Genomic DNA, 18455 nt, shown 5'->3' with positions numbered 1-18455 from the left:
GCATGAGAAGGAACATGTGAGTACATGCATGTGGATGCACAAAATCAGGAGCTCATGAATGGGCTGTTCATTGACTCACTGGATGAACAGTTAAACTACTCATGCAAATAATGCAACCTTTTTTTAAAAAACATACTGTTTGATGACCTTTAGGAAAAGCAGTTCCCTAAGTTCACTGAAGTTTATTCTGAAAGTTCCTCAGCTATGTGGGGCCACCTCCCAGAGGAGCTACAACAGGGCTGCACATCTTCCCCCAGCAGCATATGTTGACTTCCCATTTGTGATCAGTGTGAAATATTTCACCTGAACGTAAAACTTACCACACTGATGGCAGCAAGGGGCAAAAAGCATTTGAAAATCATGTTCGCAGTACTTCCTCCCTTCAAACTGCAAATGGAAAACAAGGCAAGAGAGGTTAGGAGCATGCCCTTGACATAAATACTGTAACACAGCAGGTTGTTTTCACAAGCAACTGAATAGTAGAGGATAAAGAGCTGCATAATAAGCAAACCAGACCATGTGCTAGAAAAACAGGCATGAAATTCACCCACCTTAATTCAGATACTGTTGTTAATACAACACCATTCCTTTAATATTGCTGAGAGTGTAACCCATCTTCTTTTACATCACAACAGATGCCTGAATTTTGAGAGACTAATGAAAATCTGATGCAGATAGAATTCTATGCAGGAAATTAGCTTTTGAAAACCTTTCCTGGGGGGAAGCATTTTCCCTGAACTCATTTGATCCCTTCCTCACTCTGTGTTTCCTGTAAGAATGGCCCAGCACACTGGAGGAAGCAAATCTGGGGGAAGGAAGAACACCCAGGGATAGAAACTTTGCAATTCATGGAACACTGCAGGCAAAACATAAAAAGAAATCATGCTTTTCCTTCACAATGTTTGTTTGAGGAAATTTTAAAGAACAAAGTTCTCTGAACTGGCTAGATGGAATAAGAAGCTGATCTGAAGTGATTTAGAGCTGAATTTTCTCAAAGCTTAGAGAAGTTCAGTTGTAGGTCATGCTCACACAGGAAAAAAAAAATCTGGAAAAAAGAATTGTATGGCACTGTATTGGCAATCTGAGGAATATGTAAGAACATGTAGACAAGTATGTCCTAAAGCAATGGGAAATGTTTAGATACCTTCAGGCACACCACTGGTACACACATATGCCAGCCAGCATGTTAAAACCAGACAGATAATATTAGGTATGTTTGGATTTGAATGTCTTAAGTTTAAAAAACTGGAAAAAAGCACAGCAGGAAAACCCCATTCCTTTCTTTGTACTGAATCTGACACAAAACAAAGCAAATAGCATAACATATTACCCACAAATTAAGTTTTGATGCATGCGTAGAAAATACAGCCTTATATATCCTTTTGCACTCTGAAATTTCAAGGATCAAATAAAACATAAGTACAGTAATACAGTGCAATATACAGAACTACTGGCAGGATTTCATGCGACTACCATCACCATTTAGAAATCACTGAAAACGTGACATCAGAAACTTCATTCCTGTGCCCAGCCTGAATCTCACACAAGAATCAGAAAGATGTGTGCTCCACGGTCTCTTTCCAGAAGCCTATTCTAGCAATTCATCAAGGGCTTTTAATACTCTAAAACAGATGACTTTTTAATTGGAAGTAGTGTTTGTGTTGTTTTTTGTTTTTTTTTAATTAAGAGACAGAGGACTATTAGTGTCTCAAAGAGTAATGGTAACTATTAGTTCATTGAGAACTGTGCTTGCTTCCTGCCAAATGTAATCCTTTTAAAACTGAAAAAAAAAACCCACCACCAGAAAGCTTCCAGCCTTGTGTAAACAGCTGGTACATTGGGAGATGCATATGTTTGCTTGGATTTCAGAGCCACAAATTGATCTGGGCAGAGCAAACAGGTTTCTGTCAGGCAGGTTGGTTACTATTTGCTTTTGTTTATATTTTCAACATTCTTGGCTTGTTTGTGCAGCATTTGTGGATGATCCAGCAGCTCCTCCATTAGAGTAAGTCTTAAATTTTTGTGACAAATGACACAGCATAGATTTTAAGAGCAAGGTCATTGGACTGTTGTATGGTGGAGGTCCGTTAATTCTACGGTTCTGCATAGGACACTTCACCACAACATTACCTCCAGCTGTTACTCCACTGTCAATACTGGACTGTGTACTGCTGTCTATTATAAAACTCTCTGATGGCAACTGCAGGGAAAGCAGCCTTCTATTGCATTCTGCAGAGATAACAGCTTTTCCTCCTGAGTAGCCTGACCGGTTCTGCCTCACCATGGTGGAGCAGAGCATGAAAACTTATGGCAGCACTTGAGTGCAAATGTGATAAGCGGCTTAATGACTAACTGGGGAAACTCTGCAATGCTTGCGATAGGCACAGGAAGAATATTTAACTTCCCAAAGTCTTTTCCAAGAAACGCTAGCTTAGCTGAACTGGGCACAGAACAAACACCATCTAATGCAGGGCTAACAACAATGCATGTGTTTACCCACGGGGAACCTGCTCAGAAAAACACACTACCTGTCCACATCTCCATATGCTTCTTTTTAAAGGGTTCATTAAGCCAGTCCAAGGAAGATATCCTTTATGCCTTAGAACCATAGAATATCCTGAATTGAGAGGGGCCCACAAGGATCACTAAGTCCATCTCCTGGCTCCACACAGGACCAGCCAAAAGTCAGATCCTGTGTTTGAGAGCGCTGTCCAAATGTTCCTTGAACTCTGTCAGCTTGGGGCCATGACCACTGCCCTGGGCAGGCTGTTCCACCCCCTCTCAGTCTCCTCTACTCCGGGCTTAACAAACCAAGGGGTCTCAGCTGCTCCTCGCACATCTTGCCCTACAGACCCTTCCCCATCTCTGTAGCCCTTCTTTGGATGCTCTCTAATAGTTTTATGTCCATTTTATGTTGTGTGCCCAAAATTGCACACAGTAATCAAAGTGAGACCGCACTACCACTGAGTAGAGTGAGTGACTGCCCTCTCCAGTCACTGTTTCCACACAGAGATAACAGATCACCTCAGTTACTCACTGCCAGCCATCTCCTGACCATTGGCCAACCTAAGCTTATCCTTTATCTGCTTAGGGCTGTTCCTGTTCCTCTCTCTCCCCTAAATGCTCTCAGCTGGTATATTCCCAACTCACATGCTGAGGTGCTAAACCACACTGTGTGAAAGAAGAGCAAGCTTGCCTCCACTTCTCCATGAGCAACACAGAAACTGTGCCAAGGTTTCCACTGCAATCTCAGGACCACTTCAATGCTTAGTGAAAGCTGTGTAGGCAGCATGGAATATCTAGAGAGTGCAGAGGACTCTGTCAAACATTTCCAACCTGCCCAAAAGGCACATGGGATAGCACAGTATGGACATTCACTCTGTAGAAGATGTCAAGCACAAGCCAATATAAATGTGGGTGGAAGCTGGATGATATTTATGAACCATCTTCTGACACTTGTCAGAGCACTTACAGAGACTGGAAAGTACCTCTCTTCAGCAGCAGCAGACACACTTGCTGATGTAGAGAGAAACTGCAAGACCTTGTGGTAAATATTAGAAGGACTTGAGGCAGAAAAATGGCCTGAAATTCAAGCCACACACAAGTCTTTGGATATTCTCTTAGTCTTGATAATCACTTTTTTTTTAACTTAAACTTTCCACTTTCTGTATAACGTTCCTCAAGAACAAAGTCACTGCAAGCCTCAACCTAGCCTGAAAAAAAAAATAATTATCAACTTTAAACAAAAACATATCTGATAAGTACACCAGCCTTCTTTTATTCCCAAAACAATCATTGAGCATTCACTTCTGACTTTATGAATACAAATGTTAACAATGTAACTAAAAACCATCAGATCGCTTGCCCCTGCCAAATAGGTCACACAGCTATGGTCACTGGTGAGCAACAGAAAGATTGTAAAGTTCCTAGACCAGGTGCTAACATAAGACTTTCTTTCCACTGCAGCCCTCCTCCATCTGTCCTCTAGGAGATAAAGGCTGCCACAAAAGACCATTCTGCTTTCTGAAAGAGGTCTATGGATTGTCCCACTGTTATCTGAGAGTCAGAAAAATGATGAATAAAGTGCTCATTATTTAGAGAAACTACATTTTATTCTTTTAAGACAGTTTTATCAACAAATGTTTTATTTTTAAAATGTATGTATCACTTCATATTTGACTCAGGTGTTAACACGTCAGGGCAGACTCTTTACCATGCCTGCAAGCAGGGAGCAACTCATGTAATACTAACAATAATAATGCAAGGTGTAAGTATCTAAGGGGTGTTTTGTTTTGTCTTTTCTGAATTGCTACTGTTTTGCAGCCCACCTTTTGATGTGTCATGGACCACTACTGGCTCACTTGCCACAAATTGTGCAACACTATCTCTACTGCACTGAGAAACCTTTTGATCCTCAAGCAAGGTGAGAGAAAGCAAGACCAGGAATCCCCTTTGCCAGCCTCTTTTTCCAATTAACACTCCTCGCCCAGTCTCCTTCTCCAAACCATATAGTATAATAAAAAACACCACTGTGGAAAATGAAACGTGCTCTTGACACAATGCATGCATGTGAAGTGGGTTAGAACAGGATTTTCAGAAGCAACTAAACATTTGATGATTTTGAGAACTCTGCCTTTAATCTGTTCGAACCTCAGCTAGCCATCTACAAGCTTCGGGTAATAATAATGATAAAACCCTGTCTCCCATGATCTACCCTTCCTTACACCTAGGGTTAAAGAAAGGTAAGTGGGGTATATTAAACTCTGGGTTTACCTGACTCAGGCCTCATCTGATTTTGGCTGTCAACACACCTTGATCTCAGCATGCTGGCTTACCTTGTAGAGGGGTCATCTCTACAAACAATATTTCAGAAACTGTGCAGGCCTCACTCACTCAGCAGTAAACCTCCTAAAGACTGCAGGATGCTGGAATTTCCCTTTGATGACTCTCTTCTAAGAAGAATGCTTTCCCTGTATTTTTGATACAATATATAGTCTTACAGATTTTAAGGAAAAAAAATACGCACAGGGAGAGAAATCTCCAATAGTTATTTTCTCAGCCCTAATAACACTAAGTTACACACTAAAATAAGGTTATACACACTGACATCCTCCAAACAGGCACATAAACATTTCTTCTTTCTTCTCCCCTATACCAGGCACAATCTTTTGGAACTCCATTTCTTCAACAACACTTGCTAAGGTATCGATCAGCCTATAGTTACTTCTCCCAACTTACCTCATAGAAGAGCCCTTCAGGAAACTGCTGGAAGCACTGGGCACACACGAAGCACTGCTCGTGGTACAGCTCACCGTTGCTGTTGACAATTTTCTCTGCTGGTGCAAAGCCTCCTCTACAGCGCTCACAGATGGCATTTGCGAGTGCGTTTGCCATGTTGCTGTTATAAAAACAAGAAACAGAAAGAAAATGAGCCCCAAAGGCAGCACAACTGATTCTGGTTCTCTATTTTTTTCCCAAAGCCAATGGCATCAGCCTAATGCTAGGCTGCCCACTGAAAACTTTTCCATGAACTCAATGACTTGTGGTGCTCCCTTACAAATGAAACTGTTGTTTCCCTGTGGCTCCAAACACTTTGGAAATAAAAACCCCACAATGTGCTCTAATAACTACTGATTATTGTTACAGATGCATTTGCTATCTCTTTATGATGAAAAAAGGCAGGTAATTCAAAAAACTAATATAAAAGTCATCGAACACATTTGAATTACAGAAAATAAGGGCAAATGTTAGCAATAATTGAGGACTTCACACTAGAAAATATAAATGTTAATTCTAAAATAATTCATAATTCTAGAATACGAGAATTCTAGAATATGTGCATTTAACAACATTAATTCAAAAGCTCTAAACGAGCAACGTGGAAGAGTTTAAAATATTTTGTCTGGCAGATTACTGAAAACCACAGCAGGTAAACAATCAAATCTGTAAAATCATCACTTCAAGCCATATACAACTTGTAGAAATAATAGTTTAAAGTCATAGGATTTTTGGTTGGTTTGTTAGGGTTCATCTCCATAAAAGCAGATCACAGCACCCCAGCACCAGAACAAGGACAAGGAGAAGGTGGGAATGCTCTAGCTGCAACACAAACTGGTGATGCAAAAAAAAGAAAAAGTCAAATAGCAATCTTGGTTGCTTCTCAAAGGCACGTGACCATAGAATGAGTATGATAGCTGCAAAATATTAGGGGGATTGCAACTTCACTAGGATTGTGTTCACACATGCAACAGTCAGTACAGCTGTCTTACACTTAATTAAGGCTCTAGTACCAAAAAAGGGTCACTTATTTGTCCTTTGCAAGTGCTTCTTACTAATACTTGGCTTCTCAAAGCCATGACTTTCAGGGTCACTTCTCTGCTCTAAAATCACTTGATAGCAGAGAGCAAATACAGGGCAATGGTCTGTTTTCATACAATCTGCCCCACAACTGACAAAAGCACTGGCACAAACATCTGTCTGGACACTTACTGGGACATTATTTTACACAAAGGCACAGATTCGGATATAGTAAAGAAATCTCCTGCTGCATTTGCCAGTGCAGAGTGCTGGGTCCTGTGTAAGATGCCAAGACTTGCCCTCTGAGGGGATAACACCACTTGGCTCTCTTCAGGTTCGGCAGGAATTGAATTCAGCTCTTGCACAACATTTGAGTTAGCAAGTATACACCTACCACATAGCTCCAAAAGGAATGTGCTTTATCTATTTCTTACACTGTACCACAGAAGAGCCCTACAGAAGGTCACATCCGACCAGTTATTATTAGCTGTCTCTTTTTTTTCTCTCTCAGGAGCACTCTGCAGAAGACAACTCTGCCATCAAAATACTCACTGTCCTTACAGCAAAACAGTGAGTGGCCAAATTTCACACAGGAGGTCAGACTGAGGAACAGTCTATTTCATACTTAAGAGAGCAACATACTGAAAAAAGGCAGTGATTACATGTATAAAGTGTAGTTAAGCATACAGTTAGCCAATGGTCTACACGGACTACATATGTTTTCTGTATGGGGAAAAAAGCCAGACACTTCATCCATCCTCTGAGTTAACCTGAATGAGCAGAAATCACGACATAAACCACGAGCCTCACCATCACCTCACCAGTTCCTGAGTATTAAGGATGTTAAATTTATAAGTTATTTAATACTAAGTGCTGTCAGAGAAAAAATGTAATCCAAGTAAAAACACGTATGTAAAAACAGTGATGCATGCAGCAGTCCTGCATTAGTAAAACAGTCTGCCCAAAACAAGCAAACAATCTGAAGTCAGAGACTACTTGGCAAATGCCAACCCCGCTTCAACCCCCGATAAAAACTTCTGACGCAATTACTGATTAAGTTCACGGCACCAGCCCAAATTTTAGTTGACGATTACAACTGGCAACGTATCAAACACAGACCTGTGGTAAAGGCTGCCTTAGAGAATGGCTTACAGAGCCCAGACGGTAAAAAACACAGCGACGGTATGCCAATAATGTCACTGCAGTTACAGCCCAGAGCTGAACAGCGCGGACTTACAATTTTGCGTAGAAGTCACAAAACTCTTTGTAGAGTTTAATGTCACTGTGCCTACGCTGCAGTTTCGACACTGGTTTCTCGCCTTCATTTCCCGCCGAGTTGTAGGCATTGTGAGAGACCCTGTGAGCGATCTCTTCATCCTCTGGTATCGCGTAGGGGTGACCTCTATGCTGGAAGTCCATGTTTCTCTAGCTGCTATCACGGGTATATATATATTGTGCTTATATCGCGAGGGAGCTGGAGGCAAAAGCAGCAGAACAATGTGCCGGGCTTCCCCTTGTTCCCAAACGAAGTGACTGACTTTCAGCAGCTCTGTGTCATTGAGCCAGAGCTACCCAGCTCCCTGCCAGAGCTTCAAGTTAAAAGCTGGGCTGCGGAGGAGCACATTCCAGCACCGGGCTGTCATGCACACCCAGATGATGGAAAGGGGTTTTGCTGCTGATGGAGAAATCCTCATGGGCCCGGAGAGCTGTTTTGTGGGCAACCTATGTGAGCCAACATGTTCCTCAGCAAACTTGTCCGCAGCTCCTGTCTGCTGAGGGGATGGAGGTGGATTCCAACAGTGCTTTGTCATGGGCTAACCAGCACAAAGAGGAGGTTTCTATCATTAGGTAAATATTGTTTCATGCTTGGATATAATAATTACACTGTAAAAATGGCCTTTAATGCTCCACTTATATCTTCTAAGTCATATATGCTGCATTTATCTACAGGCATCTTCCTTCTTGTCAGCACTTCACAGAAAGCATAGATACAGAGGGCCAGTTTGTTTTCTGTCTTGCCTCACAGGCTGTTAACTGAAGTGCCAAGTATGCTGTAATAGGCAGCAGATGAAGGAACTGAAATGGAGGTTGATTTTCAGCACTGTGCTGTGTTCAGAACAATCACCTAACACAAGGATGCTCCATAGATTTGAATGCTGAATTAAGAAAGCAAGACCAGGAAGAAAGAAGCAAGAGTGAAAATTAATCATTCCTTCACCACAGAAAGCCCTCCCAGTGTTGCAATTATTTTATAGTTACACTCTCTTCAAAAACCTGTCATGCATTCCTTACTGGGAATGGTATCACCAGCTGCAGGTTTGCTCTCCTGCAAGCTCCACCTTGCTTGGGACAGGCAGCCTCCAGGAACGTGTAACATCAAACAAAAACCAAAAAGGGCTTCTGGAAAACAGTCCTGGGTAACTACCTTTTGCATGAAATGGACACAACTATGTTAGCAATTGATCAGGCAGCAAAGGCACATGCGTTTTGTGCTCATGACACACAGCATGTTGGTGTCCGAAGAAGTTTCAGGGAGCAAAAGAAAGAAAATGCAGAAGGACAGGAAAAAGGCTAGAGGGAACAAGCAGAGAAATCAGAAATAGAAGATAACAAAGGATGTGTCAGAAATCCCAGTCAAAGCTACTATTTGCTCATACACTTCCAGCACCTAAAAAAACTAAGAAATTCACTCTTGAGCTTTGAGCTCTGGACCACATGCCTCAGCATGGGGTAACTGAGTGAGTGCCCAGCAGAGGACATGCTGCTCTCAGCACAAACCTGGGCTCACAAATTGCTGTCTTCCCATGGCCTGGCCAATGCAGTGCTACAGATTTTCTTCTGGAAAGCAAAACCAAACAAGCCAGATTTCAGAAATGGGTTTGGCCAGGGGTCTTCCTTTAACTCCCCTTGGTGGCTTCCAAGCAAGCTGCTCCTGTGTGTCAAAAGACATCGCGGCAGGTGGGGCAAAGGAAGCATGACCTGTGTGTTTATGCACCCGCAGGTCTGATTATCCATCTTAGAATCACCGGGAGCTGCAGGTTTTAACAGGCCAAGGAGGCTGGAGCTCAAGCCCTATATTTATCTGCTGTGGGGCAAGCTCTAGAGGAAGCAGTGCTTGGATCATAGCTATAGGCCATGATGACCTTGCCGGAGCACCGCTGTGGGAAGCAGTGCTGGAGGGAAAGGCTTCTCCTCCTGCTGTAGCATCCACGTCTTCTATGCTCACCAAGATGCCTGCTGGCACAATTTGTTCTGCAGACCTCTGGCACTGCTGCCAACGGAGTTACTCCTGACTCCTTCCCTGTGAGGGAAGAAAAGAGCTTGCCAGGAGTTTAAAAAGGGCCTTCCGGCTACCAAAACAAAACACAGTTTCTACTGGGATGGTCTGATAATCCACAAATGCAGAGTAGCTGATCATCCTTCTCTCTCTTTTTTTTTGTGACTTTGCTATGATCTACACCAGGCTAAGACCATTTGTATCTTCACCAGTAGCTCAGGGTAACCCCGAGGTGCCATGGACCAGGGAGTGAGGAGTCACCAGGCCAGGAGGGGCTGCTGTTTCATTCCCCGGGGCTCCATCAAGACCTACCTGCCTTGGCAGGGAGAGCAAGGAGAAGGTCAGTGTTAAATTGGAGGAGGTAAGTAGGGAGGAAGGTGACAGAGTGGCTCCCATTGGTACATGGGAGTCTCTGCAGATGCCAAAGCTGATGGCTGAGGAGGCAACAAGAGAAAAAAGCAGAGAGAGGAGGGGAAGCATATCACTGTTGCTGTGAAAAACAGTAGGAAAATCAAATGTGCCTCTTTGTGGTTTCTCCGCTCCCACCAGGAAAAACTGCTTTCTCAGGAGAACTTTCCTGGCTGCTTGTTGGTGCCAGGGGACAGGGACTCTTACAGAGAAGGCCGGAGGCTGTGAGCCCTGCCGAGCGCCTTGCTCCATTCCCCAAATAGAAGTGCTCAGCAGTCACTGCTCCAAACAAGGTGCTTGGCAAAGGCAGCTGCTGCTTGGCAGTCTGCCCGGTGCCCCGAAATAACGCTGCCGGCTGAGAGCAAACCTGCTGCATCACCACTGCTTTCAGGAAGCCAAGCACCCTGATGAGATGGATAAGCAAACAGAACGCAGCCCTCCCCTTCCCACCGAGGTAGGGGTGATTTCACTTTAACTGCAGGATGCAAAATGCGGAGCAACTAAAGGAGAAGCTTTGCCATTAAACCAGCATGAATCTGGAGTGCCACGTGCTGATTTCTGCACTGACCTTTTAAGTGCTAATTGGTCTTTTATGTCTTCTTTACTGAAATTGAAAACACTCCTGGGTTCTGCTTGTTGTAACTGTTCATCTCTACAAGCAATTGAAAATAAGGAGTAAATCTTTTCCATAATGAAGATGTACACAATATGTAGGTTTTTCATGTGCCCAGCACTGCTCTGCTTTTGTTGAGAAGGATGGAAAACCACCTTGAAACCATTGCAATAAAAACCAGGTGAATTCCAAGCAGTCTTGAAAGTTTCATCATTTGGCATTAGCCACAGAAAGCATGATTAAGCTTCTGTGGTGGGAGTTTAAGCAGGGCAAACAAAAAGACAACTCTAGCTGTTGCAAATAGTTCAATATAAACGTATTCCAGTATAAACATGTCCAAAATATGCTTTGGTCTCTGCAAGCAGAGAAGGTTCACATTCCATCTCTTCATAAGGAAATGAACACGACTGGAGTAATCAGGTATGCAGCACCTTCCCACACAGCTCTTTTCATCAGCCATACAAGCACAGTGAGAAATCAGTCTCTACCAGGGTTCATAGAAAGGGAGAGTAATATTTAGTTGTAGTAATTTTCTGTTGCACGAAATATTAAAACAAACAAACAAACAAAAAACAAAAAAACACCCTACAGTATTGTCTTCCTGCTAATTGCAAACATTATCAAATGAAGCTATGGTTTGTGTAAAAGGATTTCTAATGAGGACAGATATTTGATCCTCTTTGAAAGGGCCTTTCTTCCCTTGCTACTATTTTTGCATCTTACACAGAGGTGAAAAACAAAACAAAAAGGCCAAGTGTTACACAGGTGCACTAAGAAAATCTGTGCTACAAGAGACATGGCATCCTATCACTGTCATTCTTACCATATGCCTCCTGTGTAGTTAACCGTATGGGTACTTCTCTAGGCTAAATGTACTGTACCCAAACTCTTCCAACTCAATAAATTTTAAAGATGCATTTACACCAATGCATTTCATGTAAGATAATTTCTATCCTCCTGCCTAACAAAAGAATAATAAAAAAGAGACCCACTCTAAAATGAATTTTCAACAACAAGGAGACAACATCAGGCCTAGTAAGCTTGAAATAATATTTCTATTTGGATGTAAACACTAGAACACCAACTTCATTTACTTCTAACATTTAAAAGCATTTGGGCAGAATAACACTTAAACCTTTGGAAATCAAAGCAGAAGAAAGCAAAGTGAAAGAGAATTGAGAGCAGTCAGACAATTGCAACCAAATTACAATTAAGTGTTTGTGTGCTCCTCATCCTTTGCTTAAAGAACAAATTTAAAGTCCAAATACATAAAAATATACAAGGTTGATCTTTGCATCTCCTGACATTTCAAACCTTAGGAAATCTCTCAAAAATAACATTTTCCTAGCACTAACATTCAGTTCATGTCACCCGCTACTGAAATTCACTACAAACACATCCCTGAATCCTTCACGTAAAGGGAGATATCAGCCTTTGCTCCTGCCCTCACTGTCCAGCCGCACTGGCTGGTACCAGTGTTTTTACAAACCGAGCCCTCTGACCTGAACAGCTCACCCAAGAGCTATAATTAATTCCTTGACTAAACGTAACATCCAGCCTGCCAGGAAAGACTTCTATGATGTCCACGAAGTTCCTTATAGGGCTGAAATGACAGCCAGCAGCAGACTTTTTGGCTGTAAATGATGCTCTTATTATAGCAGTGTCTGCACTGAAGACAACATGCTAAGGACTGACCTTCAGCCTAGGTGCTGAGGGACAGCACTTGTTTGTCTCCCAAATCCTTCTCAATACTGCCACTAATCTGCACCTTCAGCAGAATTTTTTCACCTTCACTAAGTCTGCTTTTCTAGTCTCAGGCTTATAACGATGCAGTTTTTCACTTCCTGAATTAAACAATTTGTTTGGGGTAGAAGGCAGCATGTGGTAAAGGAAACGTCTTTTCAGCTGTTCCTCTTTTAATTCTCTTCAGTCACAAATTAAATTGCAATTGTGAGTCATTCTGGGGCTTGGTTTCCCATTTTTTTCTTCACATGCTCACTGCAGTATCACCCAGCTTTAAAACCAGCAGGAGGGAAGGCAGCTAAGCCATCTGCAGTTATTACAGCAAAATTAAGCACTGGCACTAATATTCAACAGATGAAAGAGAATAATCAGAAGCAATTTGTGTTCCTAAGAGTCATGCATGAGTCATAAATTGAGAAATAAAGCTAATCCAAAATAGCAGTACCCTTATACTTCATTACGACAGTCACAAAATTTTGAGTAACACAAAGCAAGGGTCTTCACCCTGTATTTTATTAGCTATTTGGTATGGGTCTCAGACATTTCAAGTAAGCACAAAGGAATTCCAGTAACAGTTACTGAAAAGCAACACTTGCCAAGTATTTTCCAATCCAAAGGCTTTGTTAACTATTGGAAGCTTTTTATTTTTTTATTTTATTTTTAATTAAATTTTCACCCCAACAGTTGATTGATCCTAAGTGGGTGAAGCAGGAGTGAATGAAACACATGCTTGTGATACCAGAAGCAACTTTGTGAGGAAAAATGGAAGAAGTTCACATTTGCCAGGCTTATCTGAGGAAGTGGAGCTGGAGTTCACTGGGTAATCTGCTCAGCAGAATAAAAGGGAATGGAGAGCGCAGGCAGGGCTTTTTGCTTTGAATCAGAAGGACACAAGCCCTACCAACTCTCCTTTCCCTTTGCTACATAACACTGAAGGTGTGGGTATAGTGTGATGATTAGCTTAAAAAGGGAATGCTGTTTAAAAGTAGGCAACTGCTTGTACACTTCAGGCAAAATTCCTAACTTGCAGCCAGGTTGCTACTGGAGCTATACCAAGGCTGCAGTGCTGGCATGCACCTTATGAAAAGAAGATGTCATGTAAGGAACAACTTATTAAAGATATTAGAAACATAATGTATGCTTCAGTCTTTGAAGCCATCAAGGAAGAATGTACAAAACAACATACCAAAAGCCAAACATCGCGTGAAACAAAAAGCTTGAAATGCAAACTTTCCATACGGAAAAAGAGCAGAATGAGCAAGGGCAGTTTTGAGTCACTACTCCAAGTGGGTAACATTTTTCTAATAGCTGCATAGGAACAGAGTTTAAAAGCACAGTGTGAATGGACTTTACGGGCTAGAAAAGACAACAGCTTCACAGCTTCACCTTCATCCATACATTCCTTGCTGGAAGAGCTGAATCTCTTGGATCTTTTATTTAGAAAGGCACAGCTGAGAAATGCTGCCAGGTATCATTAGCTTTCTGCCAATTTGTTACTTTCTTTTTATTTTTATGAGGCTAATAGCTAAAAACTTTTAATTAATTTTCTTCTAGATCTATCACAACCAGAGCACGCAGAAAAAGCAGAAAAACTACAAGGAAATATCACAAAAGTCATGAAACAAGTCCCTTTTGTTGGGAAAAAAGCTTCTGTCAATGTTATGATGCTTCATCTTGTTCATATATAAGGATGAATCCCAAAGCAACACACAGTCTCATGGCACAGCTGAGTAGCGTCATCCAAAACCACTGCTCACAGAACAGTATGTATGAAATCAGTACTTCAGAAGGCTGTCAAGAGTTACCTAAACCCAGAACTTTCTGCAAAGATGGCAGATACAAAGATGAAAAATGACCAGTGCCTGCACCTCCTATTACAAAATGAGCAAAGCAGAAATGAATGACGTGCACTATGGCACTGGATAACGCACACCAAAATTCAGAGCATCGCTTGCATTTGGGAAGCACCCTCAGATTCCTGGGTGCAAGGTGAGAGTGGAGGAACTAGGAGATGGGAAAAACATCAGAGAGTGCCTGGGGAGCCCTGAGCCATTGCTGGCTGCGAGCTGGGATTACCACCCAGGGAAGCCCCATAAAAGGCCCGCTCTCTTTGTCTCCTGCACTTGGGCACTGCCAGAGCTGCTTCTGCATCTGGAGAGCGTCATGGAACAACACATGGGTCCCTCAAGGACACCCGTCAGCCTGGCATGTGGAACAGCTGAGAGACACCGGAAGAGAAGAACAGAAGAGGAACCCAGTACTGCACCCTTTACAAGCTTGTTCTCCCCAGCGCCTGCAGACTGGCAATTTAATAGATTGTGACATTCCCATATTAGCTTTCACAATTTAGCCTCTCCTCTGCAGAATATTTCCATGCGTAAATTCAGTCCAGTGTGACGGACTGCGTTCACAGGAGAACTAAATTATAATGAAGAATGATGAGCAATCACGTTGTATTTTCTGTAAAGAATGTTTGATAAGATGCTATCAAAACAGACAAAAAAAAAAAAAAAAAGATCTACAACTTATACTTCCCCAGATAACGCTCTGAGAGCAACAAAGATCGTAATTGCTATCAGCACTGAAGCTCAACAAATCTGCGGAAATCGCTGACTGTTACAATGAGGCAAACGTAGGAGCAGCAGTAGTTTCTGTCACGCAGGCATTTACCTCCGGTCATTTGGAATCACAGGAGGTTATAGTCAGGGTGAGCAAGACAAGTAAAACTGCGTTGGAGTTATTATGCAATCTGAAAGACAAGGGGTGAGCAAGAAGGCAAGAGAAATAGGGTGTGTTCGGTGTGAGTTATTTTAACTCCTAAAGTAATGAAATGAAAAGCACAAATGAAAAGCGCGGCCTCTAGTCATTTGGATATCTCACAAGCTATAAGTATGGCAGTATTAAAATGGAACCAAGAAGCACATTTTTGCTGGCTGGAAGTTACTATTATTAATAGCAATAAAAACTCAATGCTACATTTACATGGACAAATACTCTTTTCAATTAGAGCATCTAGCAGATGAGCCAAAGCACTTTTTTAATCAGGAGTTCCAAAACATCTGATTCAGATTGATATTTTGAGGTCCCAACTGTATTACTCTAGCAGAGTTTCTAACCACCACAGTGATGAACTACATTTTTTTTGTGACTGAACATTTATTTTCTAGCTTTTGATGATTTAACAGATTGGATTTTTTTTCTCTTTTTTTTAACAACATACTGAATTATTACTGCTTTACTCACTAATACTGGCACTATGAGGAAGCTGAACTGAATGATAGAATCATTAAGATTGGAAAGGACCTCTAAGATCATCCAGTCCAACAACCAGCCCACTCCTACTATGCCCACTGACCACGTTCCTCAGTGCCACATCCACACGGTTCTTGAACACCTCTAGGGACGGTGACTCCACCCCCTCCCTGGGCAGCCTGTGCCACTGCCTCACCACTCCTTCTGAGAAGAAATGCATCTGAACCCAACACTTCTTATTCTATCACTGTTACCTAGGAGAAGAGGCTGACCCACACTGTGCCACAATTTCCTTTCAGGTCACTGTAGAGACCAATGAGATCTCCCTGAGCCTCCTCTTCTCCAGACTAAACAATTTCAGTTCCCTCAGCCGCTCCCCACAAGACTTGTGCTCCAGACCCTTCACAGCTCTGTTGCCCTTCTCTGGACATGCTTCAGGGCCTCACTGTCTTTCTTGCAGTGAGAGGCCCAGAACTGAACACAGTACCTGAGGTGAAGCAGAGGACAATCACCTCCCTGCTCCAGCTGACAACACTGTTTCTGATACAAGCCAGGATGCTACTGGCCTTCTTGGTCACCTGGGCACACTGCTGGCTCATGTTCAGCCAGCTGTCAGCTAACACCCCCAGACCGTTCTCCTCCGCACAGCATTCTAGCCACTCTGCCCCAAGCCTGTAGCGATGCCTAGAGTCATTGGGACCAAACAATGGGACCCAGCAGTGGGTCTTGTTGAACTTCATCCAATTGGTCTCAGTCCAAGGATTCGACCTGTCCAGTTTCCTCTGAAGGGCAGATCACTGCTCCCCCCCAACTTGGTGTAATCTGCAAACTCACTGAAATCACACTCAATCTCTTTATCCAGATTACCAATAAACATATAACTGGACCAGCCCCAATATCAACCCTAGGGAAACATCACTTGCGACTGAACACCATTTGCATTTAACTCCATTCACCACCACTCTCTGGGCTCAGCCCTCAAGCCTGTTCTTTACCCAGTAACATCTACCTGCAGAAAGAGGTTAAGTAAATGTTAACATTTGTGATGCTATTAAGAAATGTCAGGGCAAATTAAATTAAGCAGGTTTCCAGTTACAGATCTGTTCTTTCTGACTTCAGGGACAGAAGGTCATTGGGCAGGACATGTGGCTGAAACACCTGCACCAATTTGCTGTCTATTACATATAGGCTCTCGATGGCAGGCTGAGGAGATCACTGACCTTGCACAACTCCCAGAATCTCAAAAGGCAAAGGAGACGCTCGGCCCTACCACACCGCCTTTGTCTGGGAGCTGGGGGGAGTATTCATGTATTTCTTTTTATTCTCACCTACGAGTTTTGGAGCACAGAGTTTATCCCCCCCAAGGCTGAGTGGGGTGTAAGAACGTGCTTATGTCTCCCATTTCATCTGCGAGGGAGTCTTTGTGCATGAAATTTTGGGGCACATCCACATGCCTGGAGCCAGTGTGTGCAGGAGGGCAGGAGGCTGAACGGTCCCAGCAGGAAATCAGAGTTGCCAATTCAGAAACAGCAACCTACTTGCACAGATGTACCCATCAGCTTCAGCAGTAGAGCAAAAAGGGGCAGAAACTTTAAAGCTGCTAACGTAGAGAATATCTACTGAGCTTTCTGCATAGGAGAACAGAGCAGTGAACTGCTTGGGTAACTAACAGTCACCGAGTGAAGCTTGCCAAAGATTATTTGCAGCTAATGCTGAAATTCACTGGTAAAAACATGAGACCAAGCTCTTCAAAGGTCATTTACACTTTTAATTGTATTTGAACTTAATCAAACTTATTTTAAGTGTAAGTATTAAAAAGAGAACTGCCCCTGCTTTTCCCAGTGCCTTGAATTCCACTTTGGAATACAGCATAATTTTTTTCAGAGGAATCACTATGTATTTTGCGAAGAGCATGAGAATAGAAGGGGGACATGCAAAAATAGTGAGTATGCTGCTACTGTTAAGTGACTCCTAATGATTAATCATAAACGTATGCTTACAATTTCCTTTGCATCCTGTTTGCTGAGAAAAGAAAGAGTAGTTCAGCACAGTTAGGGAATTTTTTGAACACCATTTCAAAGACAGAGCAAGACAAGATTTATCAGTGATGTCTTTTATTTTAATCCACCAAATTAATATAGCTGGAATAGAATAAGCCTTTCCCTCGATTCAGAAAATGTATCAATAATAATTTAAAAAGCAGCTGATTCCCCAGCTTGCACACAGTTCAATAAGTGCTGCGCCTGTTCCATCTCTCAGAGATCTGCCCTACCCTACCTCACTGAGCTGGGAGCTTGCTCTTTATGGCTGTCAGTGGCTTTCCTTGAAATGGCCTCGCTCTCCTCCACAGGGTTGACTGGAGCTCCCCATCCCCCCTCAGGACCCACAGATATCCAACACTGTATGAATGACCCTCGGAATGATCCGGTACCTACGTTCAGCACATGGTTGGAAAGACTCTGTGAAGTGTAAAAATGTATTTTTCAGCTTTTAATGTAAACTACAGAACTTAATGGTAAGAGCCCAGCTATACCGCCATGGTCCTTCCTGGAAAAGGCTGAGGGAAATGTGCTCAGAGACTGACTCATCATAAACTAAATAGCAGATCTGAGAGACAATGATGGGGTCAAACCTTTGGCTGAAGCAAAACGAATGGACACAGATGGTGAGGATCAGCTTCCTGTTATGGAGCTCAGAATCTCACAGAACACAGCCTATTATGAGGTTATATTGACATGGGAACCTATTTTTATGCTGTAAAGAAAATTGTTTCAAGAAACTTAGGTTCTTGGAAATGTAGTACAAAAGCACTGTACATGTTTAGAAGATTGAGTACATTGCTTTCCAGCCCCGTGCAAGAGCACA

The 18455-nt window shown here is 42.5% G+C and overlaps 1 protein-coding gene across 7 annotated transcripts in view; it reads right to left on the bottom strand.

The window, feature by feature from the left end:
• The window catches only part of LIMS1 (LIM zinc finger domain containing 1), a 64189-nt gene that overhangs the window by 10822 nt on the left and 34912 nt on the right, over positions 1-18455 (bottom strand). For 5 of the 7 annotated variants that reach the window (XM_010728225.3, XM_085214846.1, XM_010728228.4 and 2 more), the window contains exons 2-3: positions 5239-5398; positions 321-387 (exon numbers count right to left, since the gene is read on the bottom strand). In XM_010728225.3, the coding sequence (XP_010726527.1) occupies positions 321-387; positions 5239-5398 (227 nt within the window). Of the gene's footprint in view, positions 1-320; positions 388-5238; positions 5399-7534; positions 7842-18455 lie in introns of those variants that run through there. The other 2 variants (XM_010728187.4, XM_003203186.5) reach the window with 2 other exon arrangements.

The sequence above is a fragment of the Meleagris gallopavo genome, chromosome 1, assembly GCF_905368555.1.
Source record: "Meleagris gallopavo chromosome 1, MGAL_WU_HG_1.1, whole genome shotgun sequence".
In the NCBI taxonomy this organism is placed as follows: domain Eukaryota; kingdom Metazoa; phylum Chordata; class Aves; order Galliformes; family Phasianidae; genus Meleagris; species Meleagris gallopavo.
This window is presented reverse-complemented; position numbering and strand designations above follow the sequence as displayed.